At 44.0% G+C, this 17,902-nt stretch overlaps 1 protein-coding gene across 7 annotated transcripts in view; it reads left to right on the forward strand.

Annotated features, from left to right (window-relative positions):
* The window catches only part of TPK1 (thiamin pyrophosphokinase 1), a 240,775-nt gene that overhangs the window by 113,880 nt on the left and 108,993 nt on the right, over window positions 1–17,902 (forward strand). For all 7 annotated transcript variants that reach the window (XM_082192914.1, XM_082192919.1, XM_082192915.1 and 4 more), the window contains one exon: window positions 8,496–8,568. In XM_082192914.1, coding sequence (XP_082049040.1) covers window positions 8,496–8,568 — 73 coding nt within the window. The remainder of the gene's footprint in view (window positions 1–8,495; window positions 8,569–17,902) is intronic.

Genomic DNA, 17,902 nt, shown 5'->3' on the forward strand with positions numbered 1-17,902 from the left:
GAGTCTGCTCGGCAGGGGCTGGGTCCTACCGCGCCGGCAACGCGGGGACCCTTAAAAACCACGGGCACGGAGCCCGTGGACATGGGGACTCGGCTGGTACCACTAGCGCCCTCCCGACTCGTGAAGGAGCCTTTTTAATGGCTACGGATTGGGTGCCGGGGAGTGGCGTGGTACTGTGAGTCTATCGCTTCCCCTGCTGAGCGCAGCCGCATGCCATTCGTCGGAGAGCGCTGGCTTCTTCCATTGGAAATTCGGACATTTAACAACAACCCGTGAGTAATTGGGTAACCGGGCATAAAAGGAGAAGAAAAAGAATTTTTTCTTCGGATTCGGCACGAGCGGGGGGGATCTAAAAAGGAAGTCAGTCCCCTCCCTGATTGTAAACACGCTAAAACAAGGACTGGGAAACCAAGATCGTTTCGGAAGTTTATTGCTGACAAAAATGATCAATTCCACAATGAGATACTATAAGAATTGTGCTGGAGGAGAAAAGTCGAGGGTGAGAGGGAAAAGGCAACCCACCCACCCCTGGGAACCGGGGCGATTCGGAGAACCTGGTGGGAGAGAAGGAGAATTTGACAGCTGTCAAAGTAGCTGTCAATTTTGAGAATACAAAGAGGACTTTGTTACAAGTATTTTGCTGGTTAATTTTGTTACAATTGGACATAAATATGGATACAAAATGTCGGGGGGGGGAAGAAACAACAACTTGACTTTTGGATTAGAGGACACAAAGTTACTGCAACCCCCCTAGAGGGGTTTCGTGACATTACAAGTGGCGTATGTGGAAAACTACTCCGGGATGTGCACAGGTCTTATCTCCTGGGAAAGCAGCAAAACTGAAATATTATTTTGTCTACAGAGGTGTTCATAATACAATAGAATTTTTCTATTAAAGCAAGGAAGGAACTGGACGTAAGTTTCTGTTCCTGAATAACAAACCTCTGTAGAGATACTAGATTTCGGAATAAGAATGGTTTTGCAGCTGAACAAGATAGAAACCTGAGAAAGTAAGAAACAAAAGAGCAAAAGACCAACTACGTCACGGAAAGAACAATGGGAGGAGCAACAAGGACCAAGGAAAACTAAAGGCCTCTATCAGACTGGATTTTTGAAGTTAAACATCATTAAATTAGCAAATTTAAAGAAAACCGGCAAGATGGATTGAGAAAAATTTGGCTGTGGACTTGAGACCTCCAGGCCGATAACATATAGACTGATGGACATGGGGAATCTAAACCGGGGAAGGGAGGGGGAATTTTAGAATCCAAAGGCTATGTAACCAACTTTTTGAATTTTCTTCTATCTTTTATCTTTCTACATAACTTTGGTATTTTGATCTAACATGTTTTGGAAAAAAAGGGGGAATTCGTGGAAGGAAACGGGGTAGATCTTGGGGGGGAAATCTTTTTTCTTTTTCTATTCTGTTAAGTGATGTTAAGATTGTAATTTAAATTGGCTAATAGGTACAACATATTAGGTTTAAATTGGGAATGAGAGCTTGTGGAACCAACTTAGTGAAAGGGGAATACAGTCGGGAGGGGAAGGAGGGAGTCCCAGAAAGAAGGTTATGAAAATAAGGGTTTAAAGTTGGCCTCTTTATTTCTTTCTTTTCTTTTTTCTATCTTTTCTATCTTGTCTATTCTGTTATTATTGGAAACTTTAATAAATATGATTTTAAAAAAAAACCTTTCAGTTTAACATGTTGTGTTAAGGGCTTCCCATGTTCACTCAAGCTGCAAAATGCTAATAAATTACCTCTGCCAAGCTCCCCCATGCTTAACAAATGCACTATTTAAGGAATATTGATGTGGTATGCTATGCTATCCTGTGGTAAATTGCAGCTTCATCACTTTCTTGGAGGTGAACGGCTGTCAGTGGCAGAGCATTGGACCGAAGTCCCAGATTAGACATTCACTGGACTATACGCATGTACAACGGAAGCTATCATTCCACGTTGGAAGCATGCAACTAGCAACCAACACTGACCACACAGAATTGGAAGGAACCTTGACAGCCATGTAACACAGCCTGCTGCCACAGTGAAGCAGTGATTTCCTGGCTTTTGGGGAACCTTCACTAGACTTATACCTGGTTATACATAGTTGCATGCCTCATCTTGTCATTGATTTAATCAGGAGTGGAAACTGACATTTACCCAATACAGCTATTTACCTTCCCGCCAGAGTGGTACCTATTTATCTACTTGCACTTTGAGGTGCTTTTGAACTGCTAGGTTGGCAGGAGCAGGGACGGAGCAACGGGAGCTCACCCTGTCGTGGGGATTCGAACTGTCAACTTTCTGATCTGCAAGACCTAGGCTCTGTGGTTTAGACCACAGCACCACCTGCGTCCTTACCTGTAATGAATATAGGGGTTGCTCGTGCGTAAGTTGCCGCCACTCCTGGCTATGTTGCCTTGTTAAACCTTTTCTGTCTGGACAGCCCTTCACTTCGTGGCTGCCTCAGTCGCTAGCAGAATCCGTCAGTGGGCGTTTCTTAAATCTTTTCCAGCATAAAAGCTGTTTGACGCCAAGTCTCCTCCTACTCTCCCTGCGTGGAAGTCTTCTGCGCAGGGAGGGTATGGGTAGCGGAGGACCCGTGTTCTCCCCGCTGGTGTCCAGCGAAGAGTCCTGGAGCCCTCTCGCCGATTCCCCCATCTGTCCCCCTTTATCCCTGGTGTTGCGCTGATTTACTTCCCCCGCTGAGCTACCTCTCTCCCTGCTGGGTCCCTCTCCAGCATCATTTGAGAGCCTTCCCTCTGCCTCTGGCTCCGATGTCAGTTCCCTGACATCCACCTCCCCCCCAGGACCCCCTCCACCCCCGGCCCGACCTGTTGACCCAACTTCGTCCCTTTATTCGGCCGATGATGCGGGGAACCCCCGGAAGGAGCTGTCGCCATCCTCTGAGGATTCAAAACCCGCTTCCCACCTGCTCTGATCCCTTCCCGCAGGGTGGGCCTCCCAGTCTGATTCTTCTTCCTCTGAAGTCTCTCCTCCCTCCTCTTCGGAGGCAGAAAACCCCACAAAATCCTCTTCATCGTCTGTGGTTCCAAATTGCTCCTCCCAGAATCTCGCTAGTGGTTTGGGTTTATCCGGGAACAGGTGGTGGAATTCCTCCACATGATACCTGTCATTGATTGCCTCTGCGGGAACCCACGTGTTTTCCGACCCGGGTTCTCCCTCCCAAGCTACCAAGTACTCCACCTGGCGTCCTCGCCACCTTGAATCGAGTATTTCCGTGGCCAGGTTGTGGTGTTCCCTCTCCTCTATCTGCGGGTGCGTGGTGCCTTCTCCCTCTCACCCCGGGAATTCCCGCCCTTCCCTGTACGGCGAGAGTAGGGACCTATGGAACACCGGGTGTATCTTCATGCTGTCCGGCAATTTGAGCTTGAATGCCACGGGGTTCACCTGCTCTGTTACCTCAAACGGTCCCAGCCGCCTTGGCTGCAACTTCTTGCACCCCCCCTTAAAGGGTAACCCTTGGGTTGACAACCACACCCGGTCTCCCACCCATATGGTCTCCCCTTCCCTACAGTGCTTCTCTGCCTGCCTCTTGTAAATTTCCTTGGCCCGCTCCAAGTTCATCTTAAGTTGCTGGTGCAGGGCTTCCATTTCCTCCACAAACTGCTCTGCCGCCGGTACGCTCCACCCTTCCTCCCCACTCCCCGGGAAGACCCTAGGGTGACACCCATAATTGGCCAAGAACGGGCTCATTCCCGTGGACACATATTAAGCGTTATTGTACGCAAATTCAGCCAGCGCTAGTTTCTCTACCCAATCGTTCTGCCTCTTGCTGACGTAGCAGCATAGTTATTGCTGGAGTATACTGTTCGCCCTTTCTGCTTGCCCGTTGGTTTCCGGATGCCTCACCGTCGAGAAGCTCACCTCTACCTGCAGCAAGCTCATGAGCTTCCTCCAGAACCGGGAAGTAAATTGTTTCCTGCGATCCGAAATTACCCTCGAGGGAGCCCCATGCAACCTGAAGATGTGATCCACAAACAACTTGGCTGTCTCCTCAGCGGTCACCGCATGTGAGCAAGCTATGAAGTGGCACATCTTTGTCAGTAGATCGACTACTACCATGACCGCTGTCTTCCCCCGGGACTTGGGCAAATCGGTCATAAAATCAATGGACACCACCTCCCAGGGTTTTCCCGGCGTGGGTAAGGGTTCCAGTAATCCTGTGGGGGCAGCCCGCTCCCCCTTTGCCCTTTGGCAGCAGTCGCACCCCCATACATGTTCCCGTACATCCTCCCTCACCCTTGGCCACCAGAACTGCCTGGTGACGAGCATCATGGTTTTGTGCTGTCCAAAGTGCCCAGCTGTGGGGTTGTCGTGGAGTTGTTTGAGTACCTTCCCCCTCAGGGTCTCCCCCGGTAGTGCCCCCTTATAGTACAGCACCCCTTCCTTTTCCTCAACCCCCCCTTGTTTTTCTCTTCCGTCTCGGAGTTCCCGGTGAGCTACCTCTCTCCCTGCTTGGTCCTTCTCCAGCATCACTTGAGAGCCTTCCCTCCGCCTCTGGCTCCAATGTCAGTTCCCTCACATTACCCATTACAGTACCCTTCCATTATAAGCATTAAATATGAAAGGGAAGTCATAAAGCAGGACTCCACTTCTAGAAGCGGGAGTTTGGCCTGTGTCCATTGGCTGTAATCCAGATTTGTTTGTTTGTTTGTTTGTTGCATTTATATGCTCCCCTTCCTCCAAGGGGCTCTGGGCATCATGCATGGCTTTACTCTGATTTTAGACTCCCAACATCCCTGCAGGGTGGGCAATGCTGAGAGATACGTTACTTGTCCAAAATCACCCAGTGAGCAAGGATCTGAAGCTTGGTTCAAGCCTGTTGGGCAAAAGATTCCTGCATTGCGGGGGTTGGACTAGATGACCCTTGGGGTCCCTTCCAACTCTATAATGCTATGATTCTATCCACCACCCTGCACTGACTGTATGTGAACAGTAACAGTGCTGTGACTATCACAGTTTTCTGACTGTAAGTGCAGTTGCCACGCCAAGGAAACAGAGTCATGCAGAATCAAGTGCATAATACTTGCCACATGCTTTCAACTGTTTCCGCATACTCACTGCAGTATTCCGTGATACTTCTATAGACTGCCATGGATCATTGTAACTGCTAATTGGGAGGAAAATAGATTGTACAAGCCATGCCAGCATACATAAAATTTATAAGCTGATATAGAATACCAAGTGAGGTGATTAAAGTAAATTAAATACCCCAGCAGCACAGTTATTGTGTTGTTTACTGCAAAGATGACATATATTCAGGAGATATGGCATTGAAGGTTTAAAACAGAATAAAATGCCCACAGGTCTTGAAGAAGGATTTTGTTTGCTTATAGGCTTTATGAGTCCCAAACATGATGCTTTGTTAACTTTTAGGGGTACTTATTACTGGCATCAAGAAAGAAGTAGAAGCAGAGTAACAGAATACCTGTAAGGTTTCACTCCACTCCTGACATCTCAAAGGCCAGGTTCCACAGATCCGCACACCATTAACTGCAGATGTGCAGACCATTTTCAGTCTTCCAGCCATAGCCTCCTGCGCTCTCCAAAAAGCCACACTGGAACTTTTCATACCCTTTCAGAGGCGTTGCCTGAGGTTTGAGTGGCTGTCACTGACTCTAGAGACTGGCATTGGTGTTGGACTGGCGTAATAGGTATATGTTATAGTTATGTGGAGGGGATGCGCTTAAAGTTAAAATAGTTCATAATAAAACGTATAGTAACTCAACCTTTCCTTGTTCTGAATAGTTCTTGTCCAGAGAGTCATTAAGAAAACGAAAACCAAATAAAGTACTCAAACACATAGCATATTATTTGAATGACTAATATATAAAAGACCGTGTAGCTTAGGAAGGGAGCACACAAATTATTCCCTTTCAACAGAATGAAACATAAATAAACCTTGATAACTGTTGGCTCATGGATGATCAGCAGTTGCATAGGGCTATTCAGGATTTTTAAGGGAACTGTAGATGTTTATGATGCTTGCTTTTGAAAGCTATGATAGGAGCCCCACAGTATCCTGTCTGTTACTTTTTCAATGTTCCAGTCAGATCTGGAATCTCATTCAATGGCAAGAAAAGCTTAATGGAAAAGATACGCCATTAAGTGAAGAATCGAGGCATAATTGGGACAATTAAGGTGCCAAAAAAAGCCCTGAGCAATTACTGAATTGCTCAATTTGGCATTTCCTTACTACATGGGGCATTTTGATGATCTTAATCTTAAACCTTACTTTAGCATTAACACCAATGTTGAAATCCTGTTTTTTGGAGTTTCAGAACTTAATAATAAGAGGACACACTATGCTAGGAAGTTCTGTCTTGCCATAGAATATTTCTGCCAGTTTCCTGTCCTGAAATTATGGTGTTAGTTGCCTGGAAAAGCCAACAAAATGCTAAAAAGAACAAACTACAATGCTTATGTTGTAGTCTTAACACCCAGAGAGGGCCATAGGTTCCCCATCCCTGGTCAGCTACTGTACATTGAAACATATATTCCCAGCTTAAAATTCCAGCCCAGCCAAAGGTCTGTGTCTTCTGCATGGAAAGTTCTCCAGAGGAAGGAGCAAGTCAGGCTGGCTTTGCAGTCCCTCTTCTGAAGAAGTGAAGTGAAGAATAAGACTTGCCTGGTTTAAAGCAGGAGGTTCCACACTTCTTCCCATTTTATATTTCCAAAAAGGAGGGGAAAAGGTGAAGGTGGTTTGGAGCACTGGCGTAGGGTAGGAGGGCACATGGACCATGCCCCACCCTGCATGCGAGCTCTTTTCCATTAGCAGCAGGGGCTGGGGAGTGCGGAGGGTCTCTTCACCCTCAACTCCTCTGCTCAGCGCACCAGTGCTCACCCGTTGGTAGCAGGGGCTGGGGAGGGGGAAGAGCACCCTCTGCCTCCGCTCTGTGAGCCCCCACCTGGCAGCGTCAGTGGCGAGGGCTGGACAAGTGTGCTCCGCACCTGGCGCTGATAAGCAGCCGCTGGTTTGGAGACACTTTAAAAAAAAAATCGCCGAAATCTACACTCCCAACATTTCCCCTGACATTCCAGTGATTTCCACCCAGACACTGTTTCCGAAGGCCGAATCCCAGCTATGTCTGGGAAATTCTGGACATATGGCAGCCCTAATTTTATGTATTGTGACTTGCTGTTATTGTTATTGATTATAGTTTGGTTTAGTAATTCCTTATTGTAATTGCTGAGAGTGGCTTTCAGTTCACTTGCTATTCTGAGAGGTAATTTTATTATGCCCTATTATATTCTAGTCAGATATTGACCATTACTTTATTTGGTATAAGATGTTTATTTTAAAGTCATATTTTCATTATTTCTTTTTTGGATTGGATTGGATTGGATTGTTTTAAGATGTGTGATATTTGTTGTGTATTTTGTTGTTCCTTCAGCTTGCAAACCACCTTGTGAATAGCAATATAGAAAGGTGGTATACAGATTAAAAGTGAAAATGAATTAAAATATTGTGAGGTTCAGATTTAATGCCCCTGGCCTGGTGTTACAAGAGCAGGCTCTGAGATTGAGGTGGGGTGTCATGCAGTGGGAGCCACTGAGACCGGCAGAGCCATACTTGGTTTGCTGAGCATCGCACAGCTTCTGGACTTGGCAGCAGTGCATTAAGGGCTCATACATTACATTTCAGTCTCCAGGATAACTGCTGCCTTTCAATCTCTAGGTAGCTGTAAGCCTTTCTGTGAGCAGAAATGTAAGTCACTGCAGGTTAACATTCACCAGAATACACATGCAACTGCAAATTCAATTCCAAAAGTTCCATGGCAACAAAATAATATTTTCCAAAACGTGTTGAAAAACTACCTTTCTGCAAGTGTGGGGTGGGAGAAAATAGGAATAACTACTCTAGATTTTCCTATTCATGTAATCAGTGATGCTTCCTGTGCTATACATATGTGGGGGGACTCTTATCTAGTTTCTTTCAACCCTGGAAACCCAGCATGGAGAATAATCTCTGCAGACTATGCTGTTCATCCATGGTAGAATTATAGGAGAGCTGTCTCCTATAACTGGATGGATTCTTTCTTTCCCTAACCATTGCTGATGAATACACAAACATGCCTAGATGCCATGAATTATAAAAGAGGCGGAAAATCAGCCCATTAATAAGATTCTGAGTGACTTTGTAGCAGAAGAAGTACCAAAGTTGTGAAATGAATTGTGATACGTGCTATAATTTTCACTCATTTAGTATCTTCAAGGATAAATGTTACATATCTGTGCATCAGTCGGGCTGATCTCAGTCCAGTAACTACAAATTATTGTAGTCCAAGACATTAGTTTCTTAGACGGGAAGATTGGAAATTTCAATCCATTTTATTGATGTTAACTTTGGAAAAGGACACCACAGTTTCAGTCTTGCTCCCCCCCCCCCCGAATGCTCTATTTTTTAAATTCAAGAAATAAAGTGTGAGAAGGTTAATAAAAAATATCTAACTAAGTATTACTTCTTTCTCAGCTTTTTGCCTGATTACATCAGTGGGGACTTTGATTCTATTATGCCTGAAGTAAAGGAGTATTATACAGTCAAGGTAAGTTTTTTTTAAATTAAAATTTCCTAGAAATCATCTTTAACACTCATTTTGCTGCTCTATCGCCTGGCACGCTTGGGAAATACTTCCCCCTGTAGCAAACTGTTCTAAATAAGGAACCCTGGGTTACTGGGTCTCAGGCAGAAGCAAATCAGTGTATTTCTGATATATATCACTTTCTTGTGATCCATAACACCATTCTATCCTTTTTCTTAATCTGTGAACTTAAAAAACAACAAAAACCTTACAAAAATCACATCTTAAATATGTATTTTCTCTCAAAACACAGGCTTCAAAACATATATTGATAGGCCTTTTTTTGATCCAAGAACTATGTTGGAATGTTTGGGAAGTAAGAATCTCAGAGCAGATCAGTTTGTGTTAGAATTCACAGTATCAAATTCCTGAAGCATCCCTAGTCAGGGCCGGCCCTACGATGAGGCAAAGTTAGGCATCTGCCTCAAGTGAAGGATGCTGAGGTGTTGGGAGTGACCAGAGCTATGAGTGCCATGTGGCCCCTATGTGAGCCTGTCCTTTTCACCAGTATTGGAATAAGATTCAACTACTAGTCCTGTTGGCTTCTGTATGTGCCCCAGGGGAGGGCACCATCTTGTCCTTCGCCTCAGGCAGCAAAATGTCTTGAGCTGGTCCTGTCGCTGGTCAAGCGTTCCTCAGTGAGCATACTTCAAATGACAGACCAACATCCCTTGAAGCAGTGTTCCCAACCTTTTGTGACCGTGGCCCCCTCCAGACCTTCTTTCCTTCCTGTGCCCCCCACCCCATCCTACCAGTAGAAAGGTAGATATTTAAATGTTTTGTTTGTAAATAGAACATGTTTGTTTAGAATTTTATAATATATACAAAATACAGTTACATAAAATGGTAAGAACATGATGAAATATTGTTGAAGCAGAAAAACAGATCTGGAAGGGACCCTGGGGTCATCCTTCTAGTGCAACCCCCTCAATGTAGGAAACGCTGCTAAAGCATCCATGGCAGATTGCCATCCAACCCAGTAGCGTAGCCGGGGGCAGTGGGCGCCCCCGGTGGCAATTATCTTGGGGGTGGCACATCAGAGCCCCAGGCAAACAAGCAGGTCCCCTTGCCCAGCCCTTCCCATTGCCACCCCACACTTACCTAACCTGGGGGTTCTGGATTTCGGGCTCTATGGGTTAAAACAGGAGCCTCTGCAGTCGCCCGCTCCCCCCGGAAACAAACCAGACTCTTGGCAGAGTTGGAGTTCCAACAGATATTGCAGCCTTTCTCAGCCTGTAGGTCCCCAGATGTTGTTGAACTACAACTCCCATCACCCCTAGCTAGCAAGGCCAGAGCTCAGGGATGATGGGAGTTGTAGTCCAACAACATCTGGGGATCCACAGGTTGAGAACCGCTGAGATATTGGGACATTGAAGTCTCCCATGACTACTATATCTCTCCTTTTTGAATGTTTGGTAATCTGCTTTTTGAAGTCATAATCAGGTCTTCTGGCAGTTTATAGCAGACATCCACTGTTGTCACTGTTGTTTCTTTCTCCTACAATTTTTACCCATATTCCCTCAATCTGCTTTCCATGCTCCAGGTCATGGATTTCTTCACAAGTGTAGACATTCTTTACATATAATGCTGTTCCTCCTCCCTTCCTGTTTGGTCTATTCCTTTTGAACAGGTTATACCCCTCAATTCCTACATTCCACTCATGAGTCTTATCCTACCAGGTTTCAGTAATGCCTACCTGTACTAAAAGCTCCAATTCATTTTGCTTGTTTCCAATACTTTGTGCATTTGTGTAGAGACAACTGAAACCATGAGTCACTCCCTCCAGCTGCCTTCTTCTTGTGATGTCTTGCCCTAAAGCAGGTTTCAGGAGCAGTTTCCTGTGCATCAATGAAGCTATTATCCCCAGTACCATGAGTTCCTCTGTCCCTCCCCCTGAAGTTTAAAGCTCTCTTAAGTGGAGACCTTGATTCAAGAAGCCAAACCCTTCCTGAAAACACCACCTGCACAGCCAGCGGTTTACCTCCAGTGTTTTCCTCTTTCTTCCTGGACCACGACTTTCAACAGGAAGGAGTGATGAAAAGACTACCTGTGCCCCAAGTCTCTTCAGCTCCCTGCCCAGAGTCTCATAATCCTTGAAGCCTGGTATTATTTGTACCGACATGAGTCAGAAGGAAGGGGTAGGTAGTGATCAGTGGGTTTTTTATGACTTGGGAACTTCTCAGTCACATCATGAATCTTTGCACCTGGAAGATAGCACACCTCCCAGGACATCCTGTTTCCTCCTCACACTACTGCCTCTGTCCCCCACACATCTCTTCCTCCTCTGTGGAGTGGCAGGAATCGTTCTGTACACTTCCAAAGCCTGCTTGGAGTGTTCTAAGGTCTGCTACTGCTGTTCTTGAGTTTTCCCCTTCTGTCTTTTGGAGCTTATCTGAATATTATTAGAATAGGTTACAAGGGGTGGAACCTTATGGTTTGTGTACTTCCTACTCGTCACTCTCAGCTTGCCTTCTCTACACTGCAATTCCATTTCTCTGATGTCTCCATGGAAGGTAGCGTGGGTTATCAACATCCTCATCTACCATCAGTAGCCTAGGATCTGAAGGACTTAGGTCAAGAATGGAAAAAGACTCCTCCAAGTCCATCCCCTCCTGTCTCTTCCACCTCTGGGGCATGGCAGGAATTCTGCACACTGTACCTTTCACAGCCACCTTGGTGTATTTTGAGGTTGGCAACTGCTGCCTAGCTTTTCTGGACACCAGAATCTGTGTCCAAGGTGAGAGCATGGAAGCAATTTTGCAACTCTAAAGACAAAGTGCGGTTTGTGACTGTCCCACTTCTGTGTGTCACATTCCTCCTGGCGTTTCATATCTTGCACTGGGTGATCTTCCTGCTCCCTAGGGGCACCCAATCTGTGTTGCTGTACCATCACAGTCCACTCAGCTCTGTTGAGAAACTGCATGTTGTCCTATAGCTGGAGGTATGGCTAGGCGGGCCTCAAGTTCTGTACCTTCTCTTCCAGCAAGACAACCAGTTTGCACTTGCTACAAGTGTACTGCTGCATGTTTTCCGGCAGAATGACAAACATGGCACAGGTGGCACAGGTCACTGCAGTGTAATCCAAGTAAATTCACTTATAAAAACATGATAACTTGCTGGAAAATGTAATATTCCAAAGATACTTTCACTGTGTTTACAGTCTGAAGGGAATAGGCACCAGAAGTATCAAACCTGCTGTGTCATTAATAAATACATTAACACTACAGATAGCTCTGTCATTAATCTTTCTCTTTTGAAGGCCCCCAAAGATACTCGGTAGAAATAGGCTTTCAGTGAATCTTTATGTCAACTTGCTTTTTATTCAAATGTCAGCAAGTTTACATGAAGATTATATAGCAGCTACTATTAGTCCTTTGACAGAGTATCAATCATTTGGCAAATGGTGTAGAGGGCAAATGGTGTACACTTTATTTTTCTTGATTTCTGCTTATCTTTTCTGGTTATTATGTGAAGAAACAGACTGAGAGTGTAAAGCTGCTCAACTATGAAGTTTTATGGGATATTAATTACTGTTGAGTGACTTTCAGTGGAATGTACAGTGGAAGTATGGAGTTTTTTCTGGAACAGAAACATGCCTTTTCACATATTGAAGAAAGTCTGTGGTGGCCTTCAATTTAATAAATCAAATTTGCTATAATTTACAGGGAAATATCACCTATAACATTTTCTTTTTAAATTTCCTGTTGTTGTTGTTGTTGTTTAGTCATTTAGTCGTGTCCGACTCTTCACGACCCCATGGACCAGAGCATGCCAGGCACTTCTGTCAATACCATATTAAGACAGAGCTTCACAGATTCTAGCTAGGGTTTTTAAAAATGACCATTATTTCCTAGTACCCAGAAGTAACACCCCACCATGAATATATCTACACTTAGCAAAATGCAATAAATTATTTTCATCAGGTTAAGAAATAGATAAAGTGAGTTTTTTATTTTTTAAAAAATGATGTAATTACTTAACTTTCAAAATTTTCAGCCGTTTTTTACATCAGAAACAAAATGTTTATAAAAAGTTGAAATACTATATGTAGCATTTAAAGTTGCTGATTTTAAAGCCAAAAAAGTGAGAATGTATGGATCTCAGCAAATGATGCTGCAGCAAAACCCTCTAATTACTTGTTTCCCTTTCAGCCTTAGGGGAGAAGTCACACCTTCCCTTTAGCACACAAAGGACTGATAAGTGCTGTCTGGCAAAGACATGGTGGAATCAAGAAGTAATTATCAGTGCTATAGATATCTCCCCAGCTTCCAAAAGGTGTCAAACTATCTGCCTGACTGACAAGGCACAGCCAGCTCTCAGTCAGTACTCACCAGGCTCTCAACTCTTAAAAGTGGACTATAGCTTTATCTCTCACAGTCCCTCATCCCACTGCTCCTTTACACATGAGGAGACCAGAAACATGTTTGTAAGTAGCTATAATAGGCTAGAACAAGGGTCCCCAAACTAAGGCCCGTGGGGAGGATAAGGTCTGAGGGACTCGTTTATCCAGCAAGCGGCAACACCCCCTGCCGCCACCTGCTCTTACCGGGGCTGCACTTCCGGGTCGGAGGAGCACCCGAAATAGCTTGTGCCCAGAATAATTCCTGGCCAGGATTTTGAATTTGATTCCACAGTTTAACACATAATATAATATACTGAAGCTTACCATTTTTACAAATTACTTTTGTCCAGACCTTTCTTCTTCCCCCCTCCCCTACAATAAAACCTTCTTTGTTGTTGTGGACCTAATGTTTTGTATATTCCTATTTTAGTTCCTTCATTTTCTTTTTAGATATCTAAATATTGCTAATGAATATGTTTTGTAGTGTATTGATGAAGAATTGGTATTTCATTCACTTCGGAGCAAATTCACATATTATTAGATAGTGTATCAAAGTTGAGATCTATTCACATGTGTGTATTAAATTTCTCAGCTTGCAATATTTCTCATGTACACTTTGGCCCCTAAAGCAATTCTCCATCATGAAGGAAGACAAAAATAGAATTCAGTAGAATAAATAACAATATAGTTCCCTGTCCATCAAATATTATAATCTTCCAGTGCACAAGAATGTAATTTAAATACTTTCCCCCATTTTATATAGTTATCTAACTATCCAAAAAAGAAAGAAAAGAAGCAGGCATTTGTTTCTGCAGTTGGAACTAAAGGTTACTTCATTTTACATACAAAAATCTTCCAGAGCAGCTGTTCCAACTGAATTCAAAATAGTAGAATAAGAAAACAGGATGAGAGGATCTTTAAAAGTGTAGCATTCACATTTTATAATGTCAGCTCCTCCTGTTGCTACAAATGGGCTAAAAGCAGATGTACAGTGGTACCTCTGGTTGCAAACGGGATCTGTTCCGGAGGCCCCTTCGCAACCTGAAAAGAATGCAACCCGTGGGTCGCGATTCACCGCGTCTACACATGCTCATGATGTCCTTTTGCGTGTCTGTGCATGTGCGAGTGGCAAAATCCAGAAGTAACACTTTCCGGTACTTCTGGGTCGCCACGGGACGCAACCTGAAAACGCGCAACCTGAAGTAAACTTAACTGTATAACTGTTTCTCCTGCATGACAGAAGCACCCCACAGGATGGGGGCTAAGCTTACAGCATGTCACAGACTGGGTGGATGCAGAGGAATGGTGGGAGGAATCATCTGGGGAACTCCCAAGGGAAGAAGGCTCAGAGTCCAGGGCCTGGTGGTGGGATGAGGGAGAAGACTGGGAGAAGAAGGTGTCAGAAGCAGGAGGTGGCTTAGTGAGCTAGAAGAACCTGTGACAGAGAGAAGCCCAGAAGGAGGGGCTGAAGCTGAGCCAGGAGAGGAGGAAGGCCAAGAGGCAAGAGGAGTCTGGCAGGTGAAGAGTCACAGGTACAGCGAGCTCCTCTCCCCACCTGGTCTCCCAGAACCTGGAGAGGAATGAAAAGGGAAGAGAGGAAGTTAGCTTCACGCAGGTGCAGTCTCAGATTGCTTAGGGAAAACCTTGGCGAGGAGGGGACTTGGGCAGCTGTGGGGACCTTCCTTCTCAGCAACTGCTTCGTGAGGGCAAGACCTGCCTCAGAAGAGTCGCTTGTGCTCGTTAGGCCTGACACTCCTCTGTGAGTCCTGTTTTTGCTAATAAAGAGTGAACTCCAAGTTGCTTGGTGTGATTTAGTGCTGTCTCGCTCCTTTCACAGCACTAGTGTGTTGGCAGAGAGGGATGCCTCATTCACTTGGAAATGTTTTTGTACATTAGTACATTAGTTTCTCCTGTACTAAATGTACTAAAAATTAGTACATTTTTGTACATTTTGTACATTAGCCTTTGGTGTGACTGTTCCAGTATTGGATGGTCCGTGCGAACTGGAGTTGGGAGCCATATCCGAAAATCCTTGAAAACCATCTGACGAAACCACTCAAAACATACCACAAAAAAATATGTGAAAGCAGATGAAGAGCTGGTCCAGAAGCCAAGAGGACCAGAGGCCACAGTTCGGCTACATTTGCTTGTTGTGGGGTTTACTGTCTTGTGTGCTTGTACTGCAACAGCGAATAAAACTGAGTTGCTCATTTTCAGTGTTTATATATTACAATTAAGATTTGAGATTGGGGTTTTCAGGGTGAAGTAAAATTTCTATTCCGCTTCAAACATGACATTTCATTCTGTCTTTTAGAAAATGCACAAACTTCTCAAGTTCTCAAAAGTTTGGTTTTTATGTCAGCCTGCCTCCAACTGTATGTAATTCCTTCCTCATTTTAAAACTTCTAAAGGTTTTCCCCATTTCTGCATTGGGTATGTCTTCCTAGCTCTTACACCTGTGCCATTTCTACATTTCCTCTCCACCCCAATCACCCTGTGGGTAATTGGCCCATTAAAGATTTGCAACCCTAGTTTTCCTTTTCAGGGGCCTCAGAATCTTTGGGAATGAAACTTTGGGAAACAATGCTTCCTGACAGTTTATAGGTGCTTTCTAGTAAAACACCATCTCATTTAATACACTACATTTTTAAACCTCCCAATGAATATCTATCTGACCAAATGTAAACATCTCTATCTACTTAAATGCATACAGTATTGGCAGCAAAATCAGTGACCGTCCTGGGTGGCAAAAGCCCTAGCTATTCCACTGCCTGGCTGGATCAGACCAAAGAGCCTATCTAGCAGCACCCTGTTTTCACAGCATCCTGTTTTCAGATGCCTGTCAGAAGCTTTCAAGCAAGACCTGTGTGTGACAGCACTCTCCTTGCCTGTTCCTAAATGAGAAAATACACTTTCCCTGATCATCAAAAACTGGTTTGGGTCTTGCAAGGTGTTCAGATAATATTTCTGTAGCAAGCTGATGTAAATTGTATACTTACACATTAATCAACACAAACTGAACACTGTTGAAATATATAGAGACCAACTTAAGTTTGTTCTTGGTATAAGCTTTTGTGTGCATGCACACTTCTTCATGAACACTGCTGTAATTACTAGCACATAGCCAAAAATCACTCATTGAGTGCTTTTTTGAATATGAGTTCTGAAATATTCTGCTCTTTGGGATCAACATTGGGATCAACCCTGGCTGCCTGAAATTTAACTAGTTTTCACTCAACTCCACGGAACAAACCAATTTGCATCCCAGGTCTTGAGCACCTTCCATGGCTGTCTTTTTGTATTTGAAGAGGCTAGTCATGAACTAATTCCATTCAGTTTCCCTTTTCAGATTAGGCTGTCACTGGTTAAAGCACTTCATGTATCTAATTTGCTTTCATTCTAATGCATTTCAACTTTTTCTGTACATCCTGTATCTCAAACTGACAGGGGAAAATGTATTTTTAAAAGAAGACATGCAGCATGAAAGCTCTCTGTGCAAAAGAAACTTGGTTGAAGCTGCAATCCTGTGTATGCTTACCTGTGAGTAAGGCCTGTTGAACACAGCGGGAGTTCCTTTTGAGTAAACATGCTTAGAATTGCCCAGTGTATATAGTTCATCCTTTTGGCCTCTTTTGTCTCAGACTGTGCCTGATCTGCACAAACAGGAGGTAAGTTGCAATAGTAAACAGTTGTAAAACTTTCCCTTGATTATACAACTAGAAACAGCAGGTGATTACATGACTGAATGCTTCTCCATATTAAAAGTTAGTGTGTGTGTGTGTGTGTGTGTGTGTGTGCGTGCGCGCGCCACACACACACACACTGCACATGGAAGAACAGATGTCACAGCGAAGGGTTCTCAGAATTCTCCTTGATTTTTTTATGGAGCAGCATCCAGTCATGTAACCCAAACTCTTCTTCCTGCAAAGAGATATGCTGTCACCAAACAAATTTACCCTTCACCTCATGGTTGTGAGAACTAAGCCTGCTCATTAGAGGGGGGAAACAAATTTCCAGTCACAAAAGTCCTTAATTCATCACATCAGCAAGAAATGTTGATGTATAATATATTATTTCTAAGCATACATGTACATAGAAAAGGCATTGTTTTCAGCATAAAAATACATAGAAGAGTTAAAACCCAATGGCATTTTCAGAAATAATGCTGGTTGTTCCAGTAGACCTTACTCTACAGTTCTAGATTTACCTTTGAGCTTGTGAAAATCACCTTTCATTGAGCTACCATTTAGTTGCTACTGGGAATTGTAGCATGTCAGTAGATGCCTCCTGTCTCCATTTTATCATTCCAAGCATGGATTCAGCTTCATTAAGATATGAAATAAACCTGTTGTCAGTTGGACCTTTCATTCCACAAACAAGGTAACTTACAGTTTTTCCATTGATGTCAGTCTTTTCCCATTGAACTCAGTGGAGCTTTGTAAGTGCAAAGGCAGATACAGTGGTTTGAGGTTGCTGTCCTGTACACACCTTTCTGGGAGTAAATTTCATTAAACTCAATAGGAATTACTTCTGAGTCAATGTGCATAGGAGTCCATTGTTACATCTCTATACAGGCTGCTGCTTTAGAAGAAAATTAGTTGCTTTTCTATAATGCTAGTACAGTAAACCTTTAACTTTTGATTACATGATCACAGCTTTGAGTGTGTGCATGTGGAGGGCAATAAATAAATAAAGGGGGAGCTGGGGAACCCACTGTTCCCTGCTCTCTGTTTATTTATTACACCCTTGCACCCACCTGTTTTTCCTTGCTTAACTGGGCTTTGGGAAGGTGACACAAGGGCTCCTCTGGCAGCATCCCAGAGCCCTCATGCCTCTTTCCAAGACCCTGGTAAGCAGCCCTCCACCTTGGGGGGCATTTCTGGGGGTTCCTGACTTTGCACAATTTTGCATTTGCACATGGACCCCCAGAACCATACTCTCACAAAAACTACATTC

This window comes from Podarcis vaucheri (assembly GCF_965113315.1).
Source record: "Podarcis vaucheri genome assembly, chromosome: 12".
Taxonomy (NCBI): Eukaryota; Metazoa; Chordata; class Lepidosauria; order Squamata; family Lacertidae; genus Podarcis; species Podarcis vaucheri.